Genomic DNA, 16293 nt, shown 5'->3' with positions numbered 1-16293 from the left:
TTTTTTTTTTTTTTTGAGACGGTGTGACGCCCAAATGTTAAAATGGGACAAGTCTTGCCGTAACATTGAATAACTTTAATATTTATAAAAATTAATTTGAATTGGAGATCTCTAGATGCTTTAAGAGTTGTACTATTTGGACCTGCACCTTTAATTTATTGAGGCAGGCCTCTTGTACCATGTACGGTTGAATAATTGGACCAACCGCTTGCAAATTGCATACTTAGAAATTAAGAATTGAGCTGTCTCTCATTACTAGATAAGTATATTCTAAACAAGACTCGGCTATAATTTGTTTGTGCACGTTATTCCCAAAAAATATATATATAAATAAGTAAATAATATAGCTGGGGCCACTCGCCCCCACAAAGGGCGTTCGATTGACAAGATTACATTAGCCCGAAATTAATTAAAATTGAATTGGTAAATGCGTTATGGGTGGGAACGGTTTGGACGCTTTGGGAAAAAAGAAACGAGAGTCGTTTTCAAGGAAAGATTTGGGATATTGATAGACTTGTTTTACAGATCAAGAGTAGACTTTGGAGTTGGAATGAGGTTTATAAAGTTTTGGAGTTGAGGATCCCTTTCACCATGTGGTGCTCAAAGGGTTTCAATCTTTCATTCTTGTTTTGATTGGCATCTCTGGTGCCTTGCTTTTCATCTCAATAAAAATTTAATTTTACTGATCAAAAAAAAAAATTAAAATTGAATTGGTCAAAGATTAATTTTGTCATAAAGGATAAGCCAAAATTCATAAGCCAAGACTATTTCTATGTGACATTATTCCAAAATTAAATCACGAACTGTATCCACCCAATCGAATAAGATATAATAAGATTAATCTAATCTAGTCTTATGACTCTTATCTAATCCTTCAAATCGAACGACTACTTTCTCTATCCACAATATCTAATCCTATTAACACATATTATTATTAGTATTTTCTAGATTATAAGAGTTTTAAGTAAATAATAAATAGTGCTCACTCCGTCCCGATTATCATCCACAATATTATTACCAGTCTTTTCTAGATTATAAGAGTTTTACAAAAATAACTCAACTAAATTTAGTTGAGTTATTTTTGTAAAATGAGTGTTGATTATAAGATTATAAGAAAAAATAACATTTTCTTATAAGCAACACTCATTTTACAAAAATAACTCAACTAATTTTTTTTATTTTCATTATATATCATTTTAATTTTATCTCCTTTCAATTTTCTCTTTTTAACTAAAAATTTTCTTTCTAGCTTATAAGCTCAATTATTCAAACACTTTGATAACTTATAAGATCTTAGGAAACTACATCTTACAAGCTCTTTAAAATAATCTTAGCCAAACACCCTCTTAATCATGTGATTAGGATATATTTTTTTTCATTTATAAAACGAAAAAAACACGAGCAGATTAAAGCCTTAATATTTGAAAGCTAGGCGCGCCGAACTATTTTTCTAGTAAGCATCGTCGATAGAATTTTTGACATATTTTATAACGTTATCTCAACGGTAGGTTCGACTATGGTAAATTCTACATTTGTATAGCTAATTCTATAATCTTCTACCTGACTTAGGAGAATTATTATTATCTACGAAAACTCCAAATCCGGACCAACCCACATAATCCTCATTTTAGGCCAAATAAAATGAGCTAGTAAATAATTTTCAAGGTTCAACTCGAAAAAATAGTTTTCAAGGTTTCGTATTCAAAGTTATACTTCATTGTTTCGATAAGTAAACCTATTTCGTGTATACTCAATACTAATAACACAATAATGGAGATTCAAATAGTGAAGACCTTATATGTTAATAGTAAGGTTTAACATTCAAATTCTACAATCTCCTGTTTTCTTAAATAAAAAATAAAAATAAATAGCACCATTATCAATATTAATTATATATCATATGTTATAAATTTGGGTTGGATTTAGGGGGTTAGCTCGGCTTCAAAAACATCATGACTAAGTGCTCGTTTGGTTCAAGTAGAGGAATGGAAAGGGAATGAAATCAAATAAAGGAATGGAATGATAACAATAACCATTACTTATATTGAGTGTTTGGTTAAACAATGGAAATGAATCATTAGTAAGTGATTTCATTTCTTTTGTTTCCCCTCTATTTTGAGGAGTAATAAATTGGGTGATTGGATTACCCTCAAGTAAGGGTAATGGTTAACCCATTACTCAAACCAAACAACAAATAATGGATTCAATTAATTGAATCCCTTTCCAACCTCTAAAAACACCCAACCAAACATGGGCCTTGTAAATGGTTATAGATTTGGTATGAATTGTTCCAATGAAGATTTAATAAAGCAAAACCATTATATATATGCAAACAGAAAATATTTTCTGTTATCAATTTTTTCTTTCTAGAATACTTCAAATCGTTATTTGTGAATTGTTTTGAATAAGTACCATTTTATATAATAGCCCGAAAATTATACTATAAGAAATTAATGTAATATTCATTGAGTTTTTTTTTTTTAATGAAAATTCACTCAATAAGGTGATCATCAAGATTTTGTTATGAACGTGCTCACTCCTCTTTTCATACAAACTAAGAAAATATGTTGAATACATAAGAAATAGTATAACAAACTAAAAAATGATGCGCGGGCGTAAATAAATCGAATTGAAGCGAATATTACAATTTGTATTCATGAAATTATTCGAGCATTTGATTTGATATTCGAATATCATTCGAATGATAAATCTAAATTCGTATTCCATTCGAAATTGATTCTTATTTGGTTAATCACACAATACTTTTAACCTACATTACTTTGCATATAATATAATATACATTATATTTGACTATATAAATATTTAAGAATATCAAATCAAATTATCATAATTTTATATTTGAATTTAAATATAAATAAAAATAATTTAAATATAAATTAAATAAAAATAATTTATATTTAAATTTAAATATAAATTGAGCAAAATTATTTGATTGCTTATTTACTCACATGGAAAGAAAGAATTATTGATTTCAGTGAATAAAAGATAGCAGGATTGGTGTTTATCGAAGATAAAAACAATATATTACAGAAATAAAATTAAATACTCTCTCCTCCCATTTATTTTGGCACTTGTATTTTGAGCACGAAAATTAGGAAATGGTTAAAAGTGTAAAGTGAGTGAGAACCAACCTTGTTTAATGTGTATAAAAAAGATAGATGGCATAAATTAAAAAGATAAATGCATCATAATAAGTCCTAATAAGTAGGACAGAGGGGGTACTTTCGTTCGAAGAAAAGGAAAAGGGGATACATCTTTGTGTAAGGAAATGGAATAAATAAGATGTGCATGCCAAATAGGTGGCCGGAAATACCAACAACTACAAGCAGGTTCGAAGACAAAAAAGCCAATGCTAATTCTATCTGGACTTCTTCATTTACAGCCCGCTTTCCTAAAATCAAACGCCCAAACCAGCCAAACCTAGAAATTAATAATTACTACTAATAATAACAATAATACTCTCTCCGTCCCCTTAAATAAGTTCATTTTTTTCTTTTTTAGGACGTTCATCAAAAAAATTTATCTTTCTTTATTTTTATTTTTGGACAATTACCCTAATATTAATAATACTTTATTTATTTTTAATTTTATTTTTCACATTTTCATCGCTTTCAATACTAATTATAACATATTTTTTTCTAATGTCAATACACTTGACCATTTTATTTTAAAAATTCGTATAGTTCCTAAAAAGAAACTTATTTCGTGGATAGAGGGGAGGGAGTAATAATAAAGGAAAAGTAAAAGGAAAAGGATAAAATCGGCCGTGATTGACTCTGCTCGCAATGGTCCCCACGCCCCTCACTGACGGACCCCAAACCAAAATTCAAATCCGGTTAATCACGCAATACTAAATTCCACACCAGAAAAATCGAGCAGACACGTCAAACCGAAGGCTTCAAAGATGTTTACGATTGACGAGACGTCCGTGAAGTGGGGCCCCAGTATTCCCCCGTCGCTTTCATCATTCCATCCTACCTATAAAACCACCATCATCTCTCTTCTTTCTTCATCATCGCAGAATTCGCATATTTCTCTCTCTACCATTCTAAATTGGCATACATTCGCCACCGCTGTGATTATTGTTATACATTTTTGCCCAGAGGTTTTTTATTTTTCTTAAATGGAACAAGTTGAGGAGCTGGTTAGGAAACGAGTCCGAGAAGAGTCGGTGGAGGCGGCGCCGGAGCCGGAGATCGACTCACCTGATGTGAAGCGGCTGAGGGAGGATCTGCTGGACGGGTTCGATGACGATTCTGAGTTCTGCACCTCGACTCAGGATCTCGACTCGTTCATGAAGAGTTTTGAGGAGGAGATCACTGCCTCTCCGGCTTCCGGTCACGGCGCCGGAGCGGCAGAGGACGGAGTTATCGATTTGGTGTCGGATTCCGGCGATTCACGACCGGATCTGGGGTACTTACTGGAGGCTTCCGATGACGAGCTAGGAATTCCTCCTCCGACGGCGTCTCCAGTTGGGGAAGGGAACGAGTTAAGGACTGAGGTTGCCAAGGTGGAGTCCGATTCGTCCGAGTTCGGAGGCGAGTTCTGGGAGGTTCCGGGTTATGACACGTACGGGTTTGGGTTTGGGGAAGTTGAAAATGATATCGGTGAATACGTGGCGCTGGATGGTTTGTTTGATTATTCGGATTTGGGATTCGGGTCGGGTGATGTTTCGTGGAGACCCGAAACGTTGCCGGCGCAGTAGGGTGGACCTTTTTGTTCCACCTTCCGACAGATACATGCTACTGTTAGGGTTAGGCGAAGAATTTTGTTAATATCACCTTATTTTATTTTTTATTTTATTTTATTTTTTAATACTAAAAAAATGTGACAGAATACATACAGATCTAGAGAAGTTTATTAACTAAAGAGTATGTGTCAATTTTGATATGAAGTATGTTATCTAATGTGACCGAAAAAATTGTTATGGAAAGAAAATATTCGGATGAAGTTAAACAATTAGGGGGTGCGCTGCTTGCTAAACCGTAAAAGATAATTCCTCCATCCAACGTTTCAATTTTTGTTCGTCCTATATTTTAGTATTTTTTTATATTTTATATTTATTTTTTTTTATAGAAAAGTAGATGAAATTTTTGATCAACTTTAATTATTTTAATACTAATATAAAAAGATAAGAATTTTTATTTCACTTACAACACATTCAGAGGGTGTTTGATTAACCTTATTTTAAAGAGTTTATAAGTTGTCAAAGTATTTGAATAAATGAGCTTATAAATTAGAGAGAGAATCTTTAGTTAGTGAGAGAAAATTTTTTTTAGAGTGAGCAAATTGAAGAAAAATAAAATTAGAATAATATATGATGAAAATAAAAAATTATAGTTGAGTTATTTTTGTAAAATGAGTGATGCTTATAAGATAATGAGAAAATAAGTTGGGGTAGATGAATTTATTTCTTGGGAGCTTATAAGCTCTTTGAGCTTATTTTTACAGCTTAATTATAAGCTGCTTATGAGCTTATTTTGTCAAACACTTTAAAGGAGCTTATAAGCTCCTAAACAGCTTATAAATTGTATTGAAAATTTGAAGAGCTTATAAGCTCAGCCAAACACCCTCTCAATCATTTTATTAAAACTCATGTCATTATCAAGTGGAAATTAAAAGCTAAGGTGGAGGGAGTATGATTTAATACTTTTTAAAAATCAAATTAAATTGTATTAATATCAAAATCAAATCAAATCAAATCAAACTATATTAATATGATTTGGTGCGGTTTAATTTGCGATTTAATTATATTTTATAATTTTTTTGTTTCAGAGTAATAAAAAGTTCTAATATAATAATAATAATAATAATAATAATAATAATAATAATTCAAAACACATTTGAGAACTATTCTGAGACATAAATAAAATAATTCGATCGAAAAGTTGTATAAGCTTCTGATTTTTAACTTCTATGATAGAACCAACAATTCACAACCTGAAGATTGTTTGAATATAAAGATGACAATAACTAGTACTCCCTTGATCCACCAAAAATATAGTAGCACTTTTGATGGGAATAGGTTTTTAAAAAAATTGGTGATGATTTTTATATAGTGGATAAAGGGTTCATCATTTTTTAAAATGAGTGATTGAAATTGAATTAAGAGTTTTTTTTTTTTTTTTTGTAAATAAAGAGTATTTGTAAGGATAAAAAATAAGGAAAAGATGTGGATCCATATTCAAAAAATAAAAGTGCTATACTTTTGGTGAACAAGCAAAATGGCAAAAGTGTCATGTCTTTTTTGGACGGACCATTTGTCCTTGTATCTTTCCTTTTTAAGGTAGAGAAACATAATTATATAAATGTGCAACAAATACATAATAATAATAATAATAATAATAATAATAATAATAATAATAATAATAATAATAATTACTTTAAATATATTACGATTTACGGTTTGGTTTGGCCAATACTCTATAATTTTCGAAAATCAAATTATTGTTGACAATAAGGATTATATGTTTCTCCATCTTCACAAAGTTCATGATAATTTTAAGAAAATCATATTTTCATCATATATGGTTTAATCGACGATAAAAATGGAATCGAGTAAGTTATTTATCAATATTTTTCACGATCCCCTAAACTTATACTTCTCCGTCCTCCATAAATATATATAATTGGCTACAGGCACGAATTTTAATAAAAATTGTTTAGATTATTGCATGTGAAAAAGGGTCTCACATTGAAGGTATTACTGTCTCCGTCCCATAATAAGTGTTCTAGTTTTTTGTTAAATACAAGGAAATTAGGACACTTGTTATGGAACAGAGGAAGTATTAAGTAAATTATAGGTAAATACTGTAAGTTATAAGGGTAAAATTGTAAAAATTATTTGTGAGGTAGTATCCAAAAATAAAGTGTACCTAAATTTAAGAGACGTATCAAAAAAAAAAATATGCATAAATATGAGGGGCATAGGAAGTACAATTGTATTTCTATATATTCTTACTATGTAAAGAACCCCTCTAAAATCAATCCCAAAACAATATTGATTTTCTTTTTATAGGAAAGGAGATTTATAGCTCATAAAACAACGGCACCAGCAGTGCCTACAGAGTGTATCAGCAGAGGAACAGAAGGCAGCAGGCAACAAGAAACAGATCCTGAGAAAAACTCAAAGCCAAGAAAAGAGAAAAAAACAGCAGACAAGAGATCATGAAAGAATCTGCTCTCCCAAGGACCACGATCTGAAATCGGATGGAGTGCAGCGGATTTTGTAAGCGTTTTTCCATCCCCAAACTCTCGCAATAATCTCGGTCACGATCTTATCTTTGCACCAGCTTCCATTATTGAACTTACATTCGTTTCTCGCTTTCCAAATACACCAGACAACACATGTCCAGATGCTTTCGAGGATGGTAACATCTCCTTTTTGTCCAATGTTCTTGAAGGCGTTGAAGTGATCTCTAGGCTTACAATGAAGAGCCGCTTGTTTTCCAAGCCATGAAAGAATAGAAAGCCAAACCTCATAAGTCTTCTTACACGCGAAGAACAAATGGTCTGAATTATCTTCCTGTGACTTACAAAGAACACAGACGGCCTCTGAAGGTGGGATTGGAATTTGTCTTCGAATGAGATTATCAGTGGTCGGGATTCTGCTTTTGAAAATTTTCCATGACATCATCTTTGCTTTGAAAGGAGCTTTAATCTTCCAAATATTTCCAATCTCCGGATCAGATTTCTCCCCGGAATTAAAACCGATTGAGAGGCTGAGGACTTCATAGGCTGTTTTGACTGAAAACTTCCCATGAGGATGTGGCTTCCATCTCCATCCGCTTGATTTACCTGCACAGATAGCAGCATTATGAAGTAAAGCAAGAAGGTTAGTCAGTAAGCTTTGTTCTCTTCCCCTCAGCTCTCTTTCCCATTCCAACTTCCAACTCCAAACCCCTTCAACCCACTCCCCCATATCCGAGATCTTCCCTTCCTTACAGTTGCTAATGCGAAAGAGCCTAGGGTAAGCATCCTTAAGTCTCTTCCCTCCAATCCAACAATGGTTCCAGAAGGAGAAGCCCCCCCATCTCCAACTTCAACAGTTAAGTTATCCCGCACCCATTTTCCACTTTCTCCCTAGCTCAAACTTAACACCTTCTTCCACCACCCTACCCTCATCTCTTTGCTCCCTTCTAAACGAAAGCCCTCATTATCCCAGAAAATATCCCCCCTACAAGCCCTCACCACCCTGGCCCAAAAACATTCTCCCTCGGTAAGAAAACGCCACAACCACTTGATCATCAGCGCCTTATTGAAACACTCGAAGTCCTTGATGCCCAGGCCCCCGTGTCTAGTGTCACAGCAAAGGTCTCCCCACTTAACCCAATGAATTTTCCTCTCGGCCGACCCCCCACCCCACAAGAAGCTACAGATTAAAGACCTGATATGGGCGAGCACTTTTTTACTCAAGACCGAGAATGACAGTTGAAAAATAGGAATGGACAGCAGGACCGAACAGATAAGAGTAACCCTTCCGGCAAAAGAAATTTTCCGATATCTCCATTTGTCAATTTTCCTCTGAACTTTCTCCACCAAATACTTCCAGTCCTCCGTTTGAGACAGACGTGCGCCGATCTTCACCCCAAGATACTTGATCGGCAGATCCTCCACCCGGCACTTAAGAATGCGCGACATCTCTTCCTTTCTTTCCACTGTTGTTCCGACGCCCACAAGGCTGCTTTTATCGAAGTTCACCTTTAAACCGGAGACGAGTTCAAAGAGCTTAAGTAAACTCTTGAAAGACCACGCGTTTTCCTTCTTATCAGTGGCGACTAACATTGTGTCATCCGCATACTGCAAATGAGAGATCTTTATACCTTCATCCCCAATCAAGACCGGCTCTAACAATTGTTTTTGAACTGCTCTTTCCACAAGAAGATTAAAACCTTCTGCCACAATCAAGAAAAGGAAAGGTGAAAGTGGATCACCTTGTCTGAGCCCCCTTTCCAAACAAAATTCACCGGACGGGCTGCCATTCACTAAGACGTTAGTCGATGCCGAACAAATGCAGCCCATGACCCACCGTCTCCAAGTAGTTCCGAAGTTCATCTTCTCAAGCATCAAATCCAGGAAGGACCAGTCAACTGAATCGAATGCTTTAGCAAAGTCAATCTTAAACAACACTGTACCTCTTTTCCTCTTCTTGACGTAATCAATGAGTTCGTTGAGGATAATGGCGCCATCAAGAATGTGTCTCCCTTCTACGAACGCACTTTGGCATTCAGCGATGACATGGTTCATGACTTGTTTGAGTCTAAGCGCCAACGTCTTGGCGATGATCTTATAAAGGCAATTGATAAGGGAGATGGGCCTAAAATCTGTGAGCTCGGTTGCACCTTCCTTCTTTGGTATCAAAGCCACGAAAGAGGTGTTACACCCTCTAACCAGTCTTCCATTTTTGTGAAATTCTTCCATGACCGCCTTCACGTCAGTTTTGATCGTCTCCCAACTCCTTTTGATGAAGTTAAAATTAAAACCATCCGGCCCGGGACTCTTGTCCCCCTCACAGCTCCAAACTGCTGCCTTGATCTCTTCCTCGGTGAACGGAATCTCAAGCCAATCCTTAACCTCATCTGGTAATTTTCTCATGACAAAGTCTTCCGGCAAGTTCGGTTTGATCCTGGTATTGTTTCTAAATTGACTTTGAAAGAAAGTTTTAACCACCAATTTAACTTCATTCGGATCCTCAATCCAGCCATTACGGACGACGAGCCCCGAGATTTCATTCTTGATTCTTCTTCCGTTGATCACCTTGTGGAAATATCCGCTGTTAACATCTCCTTCAACCAACCACCGCATTCGAGATTTTTGCGAAAGAAGGCTATCCTTGTTCTTCAGTTGAATAAACAAGTTAGCAGTTGCCTCGTTCCTCTTTGTAATTTCATCTCCCTGTAACCCCATGTTGTCATCCTTTTCATCCCATCTCCGAATTTCATCCTTCAGGAAGTCAATATTTCTATCGATCATCCCAAAACTTTCCTTGTTCCACTTCTTAAGGTCCATCTTGAGCCTTTTCAGTTTCTCTTTGAGTACAAAGCAACTCCAGCCTTCAATTCTGTCTCTTCGCCAAGATTCAGCAACCACCTTCTCAAAATCTGGATGATCGAGCCAAGCATTTAAAAACCTAAAAGGTTTTGGCCCCCAATCAATCACTTTGGTGTCAAGAACAATTGGAGTATGATCCGAAATGGTTCTTGGCAGACCAATGAGTTTCGTGTGAGGCCAAGAAGACAGCCATTTTTCATTAACCAAAACTCTATCGAGTTTCGATTTGCACGTCCCATCGGGCTTATACCAGGTAAAACTTCTTCCCTGCAATCTTATCTCCACAAGCTCATTATTCCTAATGAAATTTTCGAAGGCCTTCATTTCCTTTGCTGAAGAGGTAACGCTACAACCAACTCGTTCACTTGCTTTTCTAACTGAATTGAAGTCCCCCGCGATGAAAACACTGGCATCCTTGTTTTGGCGGATCACCATTCCCAAACTATCCCAAAGAATCAATTTGTCTTTATAGGTTTGAGGTGCGTAGACATTGATAAGAACCCCATTTTGATTTCCGAACTGCCAAACCCCATTAACAATAAGAGCTCCCGGGAGATTCCAGTTGCTCGATTGTCTAAAAACCATCGGATTCCAACACGAAAAAAGCCCCCCGATCTCCCCTCCGAAGGGCGAAAAGCAAAATCACAGCCAATCGAACCCCAAATGAAATTAGCAACCAAATCAGTGATCAACTCCATCTTGGTTTCTTGTAAAAAGCAGACGTCAATTACCTGTTTCTGAATAAGCTCCCGAATTTCTTTCTTTTTGATCTTACTCCCAAGGCCTCGGATGTTGTAGGAGATAACCTTCATTGATGACAAAATTCATTTGTCTCCTCTGCTCTCACTCTACCGTCTTCTTCCGAAAGAATCTGAATAATTTATGTTTCCTGATTAGGGCTATGCAGTCCAAGAAGCTTGCCGAATTCCCAAATTTTGCGTCCTTCTTCCGGTCCAGAACAGTTCGCATCCACAGACTCCCTACCCTCCTCCTGATTCTCTAAATTCAATTCCACCCCCTTCGCCTCATCCTTTGAACAAGTGTGAAAATCATGGCCAGCTCTCTGTTTGCCCATTCTTTTGCCATTCTTAGGAGTCTTCGATTGTAAGAATCTGCGGATCCCAAGCTTGAGAGGTGGTTCTAAGGTCATCTTCTTCTTTTGAGTCTGAATCCTCCTAATCGCCCTTGAATCGCAATCACTGTTGTTGGTGGCTGTGTTTCGAGAGAGAGGCTTTTGCACAGGGATTTCTTCATGTTTTTCGTTACTTACCAAGGAATTAGGTTCCCCAAAAACTGAGGGAGTCTCCTGGACCATTGAGCCCGACTGGGAAGGAAGGAAATGGGCCGAGTTTTCAACCTCAGGCCTAATATTTTCTGAGCTCTTTCCGCCCTCAGACCCAAGAAGTTCTGGGAAAAGGCCCATTTCTATCGTGGGCTTTTCAATAAGTGAGTTAGAAGCAATTGGGTTGACAAAAACCTCTGGGCTGGGAGTTAATGCTGCTGGTAAAGAAAGCGCCTCGTTCTCCAAAAAGCCAACAAGTGGGGCCGGATCTTCAAGATTCGCTTTAACCGCTGTCTCTGGTATCGTTGTTCCAAATGATTGCCTAGTGCACGAGCGCCCACAATCCTCCTCGGAAGCGGAACCATTAACTGCAGTTGGGGTGGAAACCGAAGGGTTTTCAATCCCTTGGACAGGACACTCAACCGATTCGCCTTCAGCCAGTGGGAGAGGGTCATCGCCGACCTGTGCATTTGCCGGACAAACTGAAACTTCCTCGTCGAAATCTTCATCTCCTTCCTCAAAACTCTCATCTTCTGAATCCATAGTGTCTTCTTCTTCCTGTGAAAGCTCCCAGATCTCATTAACATGAGACTCCTCAATCCTGATCTTAAAGTGCGCCTCTCCAATTCTGCATTCCACAATTCTATTCAGCGAAGCCAATCCTGTCGAGACTTGAATGAAAGCGGTGTCAAGCCGGGCTCTAGCCTTTGTCTTTTCATGAACCTTTGCAACCATCCCAAGGCGTGATCCGACCGTGTGGAAAAATCTATCGTTCCATGCCTGCATCGGAACGCCTAGCCATTTTGTCCAGACCAGCCTTTGTGAACAAACGTCGAGATACGACCAAGGACGTAACCATTCAAACCAGAACTTAACCCATTCGTCAAGTTCCTCCAAGGATTCCATCACCGACATCTCGTTCACGCTTTGCAGAAGAACCATGTTTCCACCCATAGTGGAGACTTTGAGTAAATTCGCACACTCACTATTAATCTCTTGTTCGAAGTCTTCCCAGTCAAAATCCGATTTCAAGTAACCTGTAAAAGAGTTTTTGGCCCACCCCAACTCTTCATCATTCGGTTGGAACCCTACAATCTCATCTGCTGGTTCAGGGCACTCCTTGCTAGAAAGCCCTAGCGCCTCCGCGAAAGATTTACCAGGTATCCTGTTGCATGCTGGAATCTCGTATGAAACTTTCCTCCTGGGTGCATTCCTCTTAGCATTCTCCTCCTCTCCTTGAAAGTCTTGGGCTTCTCTTCCCTCCTTCTTTCTTCCTGCTCCATTCGGGAGTGCTCTTTCGAACCTCGGTAGAAAGGCCCTGAGTTTGTAACTGCCGATCCAAACATTATTCAATTTGTGTAGGAGTTGTTCCTTGTCCGAGTTCTTGTCAAACCTCACAAAGCCAAAGGGTTTCCCTTTGATGTCCCTTTTCTTAGGGCAGAAAATATCGATGACTTTTCCAATCGAGGCAAAGCTACGCTCCAGAGTTTCAAGCCACGTACCCTCCGGAAAATTATTGAAGAAGAAGGTTACAGTATCCTCTTCTTTCCAGCTATCCTTCCTACTCTCAACCATCGCAGGTTTTGGGAAAAGCCTAGGTTTTGGGTAATTTTGTTGCCTCACCGGAAAGCTCTCGGGACGGGTTGGACCTACCCTTCTCCTCCTCACCACCCTCCACTCACCGGCTTCCTCTCCCGTTCTCGCTCGCTCTCTTTCTCTCATTTTTTTTTGAGTTCGTTTATTGATCATTCATGATGACATAATTTCAATCAAATTCATGCAACAAAAAAAATTAACGATAAAATTAGAGGCTGGAAAAAATGTGTATTGAGATATTGTCGGAATAAATTCATAAAAGAAAATCCCTTAAAATATTTAAAGGATTGTCACTGATTTCATTTATACGTCTAGCACAGAAAATTGAAATTCGATTGATATATAAGGGTATATTTTCTTTAATGGCTAAATTTATCATGAGAAAATAAGAAATAATTAATAAAAAATTTATGCCTTTAAATGTCCTATTTCTTTTTTCTCATTTTTTATAAAAGAGAAGTTCACTATTTTTCATTACTTTTTTTCACTTCAATGAAGGATAATATCATCACACAAAAAAAATGAGTAATAATATTATCCCTATTTGAAGTGGAAAAAAAAAGGAAAGTGAAGTGAAGAAAATGTATTTCTTCTTGGAAACCATGTAGTCGAAGCTAGGGATGGCAATGGATCCTGGACCCGGTCCAGATCCTTTTTTTAGGATCTAGACCTTAGGAAAAATGAACCCAATGGATCTGGATCGGATCTGGGTTATTCCTATAATTTCTGGATCTGGATCTGGAGTAAAAAATCTGAGACCCAGATCCGGTCCATGGATCCATTTATATATAAAAATATATATAATGTTATTTATTTTTATCTAACTCTAATCTAATATCTATGACTATTCTATATATCTCTTTTTATAAATAATATATAATGCAATTAAAGATAATATTTTACTTTTATTTTAATTTAAATTTTAGTTTTCATTATTATTATTATTATTATTATTATTATTATTATTATTATTATTATTATTATTATTATTATTATTATTATTATTATTATTATTATTATTATTATTATTACTATTATTATTATTATTAATTTTCTTTTTTCTATGTAAAATAGAGGACACATTGTTCCACTGTTATTTAGTACTTGATAATTATATTCTTATTGTTATTAAACTTTGATAATATTTTTATAGAATATGGTTAATTCATTTATTTTTGAATAATTGTTGAAAATCTAGACAATAATTATAATTTTATTTGAGATTAATTTAAGATTTATAAACTTATTTTAAAAGACAAAAAGTATGGATACGGGTCTGGACCCGAGATCCTGTGGATGTAATGGATTTGGACCTGGATCTCATTTTTTTGGATCCAATGGATCTGGATCGGATCTGGGTCTAAGTCAAAAAATCCGGATCTGGATCTGGACCAAGCAAGATCCGGTCCAGATCCGGCCCATTGCCATCCCTAGTCGAAGCAGTGGCAAGAGGGGAATTCTTGGAGTGATAATCTCTCTTAAACAACTACTAGAATAATTGTACTGATAATGTGTTGTAAAGTAGGGGATGAGATCCAATGTACCACAATTTTTATGTGTGCCATTGTGTCCCATGCTTACATCTATTATTTTAAAAATATTTTTTATAAAAATAAAATTTATTATAATACTATGAATTATATTTAATTTTTATTTCAAAAAATTAATTTTTTAAAAAAATATATACCATGACTTTAAATTTATCAACCTATTATTAGCTAATAAAAGTGAAATTAAATGATAAAAAATAATAATACACCCTAGATTGATGGAATAATCCTAATTAATAATCACGAAATTAAACTAAAGCATACAAAATTGGAATTGAAGAAAAAATATATAAGAAAAAAATAAAATTGAAAGTGGGACACAAAGTGGAATATAAAGTGTGGTACACTGAATCCCATTCCGTAAAGTAGGGAGAAATTAGTGAAGAAGGGAGAATATTATAAAGAGAAAATTAATATGTAGGAGCGTTTTATTATAAGGATCAACGACCTCTATTTATAATATACAAGATTAAAGTTTAGGGTTAAGTTATCGTTCTATACTGGGAAGAATATATTAGCAACACGGTTTAACTGTCTAAAATACATTGTACTCACACTAATACAAAGTTATGGTCTGATCAAAAAAAAAAAAATACAAAGTTATGGTCCTTATATTAACACATATAAATATTTTTTTTAAAAAAGGGTAACAATATTATGTGGATTGGCAGGTTAATTTGGCAAAATTGACATTCTATAGTGCAATGACTTTAAGCCCAATTTCTGGATTAAATTTAGATTCGTCTCAAATCAAAAAGATGGCCCAATTGCAAATTCATAACCTTATGTAACAATTTTTCTGTTGTTATTTGTTAGCAAAATTCATCTTTGGAACCTAATAATTTCCCTATACAAAATTGTGTTAATAGGGGAATCTACCAACATCTATAATATGTCTTCCAAAATTACCCACTTTCAAAGTCAAAGACCGAAAAGCAAGTTTGATGGTGATGGGTTGCTTGGTTTTTTGTGTAAAAGTTGATGATGATGGAAATTGTGTAAGAGTTGTGTAAGAAAACAGTTAAAATTGGTACAAAATGTGAGAAAATGTCAACTCACGTCACTTTCATGCATTATAAGATTAAATAGATTTGCAAATTTATAATAAATTAGAGGACGTTTGTATGTTACAAACATTGATAAGAAGGCCAAAAAAATCACAAATATGTCAATTCTTAAGATTTTTTTTTTGAAACCAGTGAACCATATATCCGCCAGTAAGTCGTAGCCGGCCGCAGTAGCCGCTGAAGTTTGTTACTGGCGGCTACTATTCAGAGGCTACTATTTACTGGCGGATACTTGTGTTATTCGCTGCAAAATTTTTTTTTTTTTTCATAATTAACATGATTGTGAATTTTTATCCTTCGTGATTTTTTATTGTTACATATGCACCGTTATTTTTAGATTTTTATTTAATTTTACAAGGGGAAATATGAGAGATAGTGAAATATTTACAGTACAAGAAGTACACATGGATGGGAAATATGAGAGATAGTGAATCTGCCAAAATTTGGATTATAGTGGGGGTAATAACACTCACTTTATGCATGATTTGACTACACATAAAATAATAGATTTGCACATAAAATAATAAGAAATTATATACCAATTATTTTGAAATTCATATACTCGGAAATGAAATAATATTCTATAGCCAAAAAGTAAAGTATCTGCCATTAAATTATTTTCTTTATCAGTAGCCGCTAATAAAACATATATGGCGGCTACTGGGTCTTTTGTACGATTTTCTGGCGGATACTGGGTCTGTGAGACAGAAAATATTATTTTGTGTCA

General features: G+C 35.4%; 2 protein-coding genes across 2 annotated transcripts; one reads left to right on the top strand and one right to left on the bottom strand.

The window, feature by feature from the left end:
- Positions 1-3907: 3907 nt before the first annotated feature.
- Positions 3908-4890, top strand: LOC130986368 (uncharacterized). Its single transcript, XM_057909765.1, has one exon. The coding sequence runs from the start codon at positions 4145-4147 to the stop codon at positions 4724-4726; it is 582 nt and encodes a 193-aa protein (XP_057765748.1). The 5' UTR covers positions 3908-4144; the 3' UTR covers positions 4727-4890.
- Positions 4891-7186: 2296 nt separating this feature from the next.
- On the bottom strand, positions 7187-7942 carry LOC131025569 (uncharacterized). The gene has a single exon (XM_057955367.1). It carries the CDS (start codon positions 7940-7942, stop codon positions 7187-7189), a length of 756 nt encoding a protein of 251 aa, XP_057811350.1.
- Positions 7943-16293: the final 8351 nt, after the last annotated feature.

This window comes from Salvia miltiorrhiza, chromosome 5 (genome assembly GCF_028751815.1).
Source record: "Salvia miltiorrhiza cultivar Shanhuang (shh) chromosome 5, IMPLAD_Smil_shh, whole genome shotgun sequence".
In the NCBI taxonomy this organism is placed as follows: domain Eukaryota; kingdom Viridiplantae; phylum Streptophyta; class Magnoliopsida; order Lamiales; family Lamiaceae; genus Salvia; species Salvia miltiorrhiza.
Note: the sequence above shows the minus strand (reverse complement) of the source record. Positions and strands in the feature narration are given on the sequence as shown.

Coding starts and splice junctions, on each gene's coding strand:
- LOC130986368 (XM_057909765.1), top strand. CDS start 4,145: ATGGAACAAGTTGAGGAGCTGGTTAGGAAACGAGTCCGAGAAGAGTCG.
- LOC131025569 (XM_057955367.1), bottom strand. CDS start 7,942: ATGGGGGAGTGGGTTGAAGGGGTTTGGAGTTGGAAGTTGGAATGGGAA.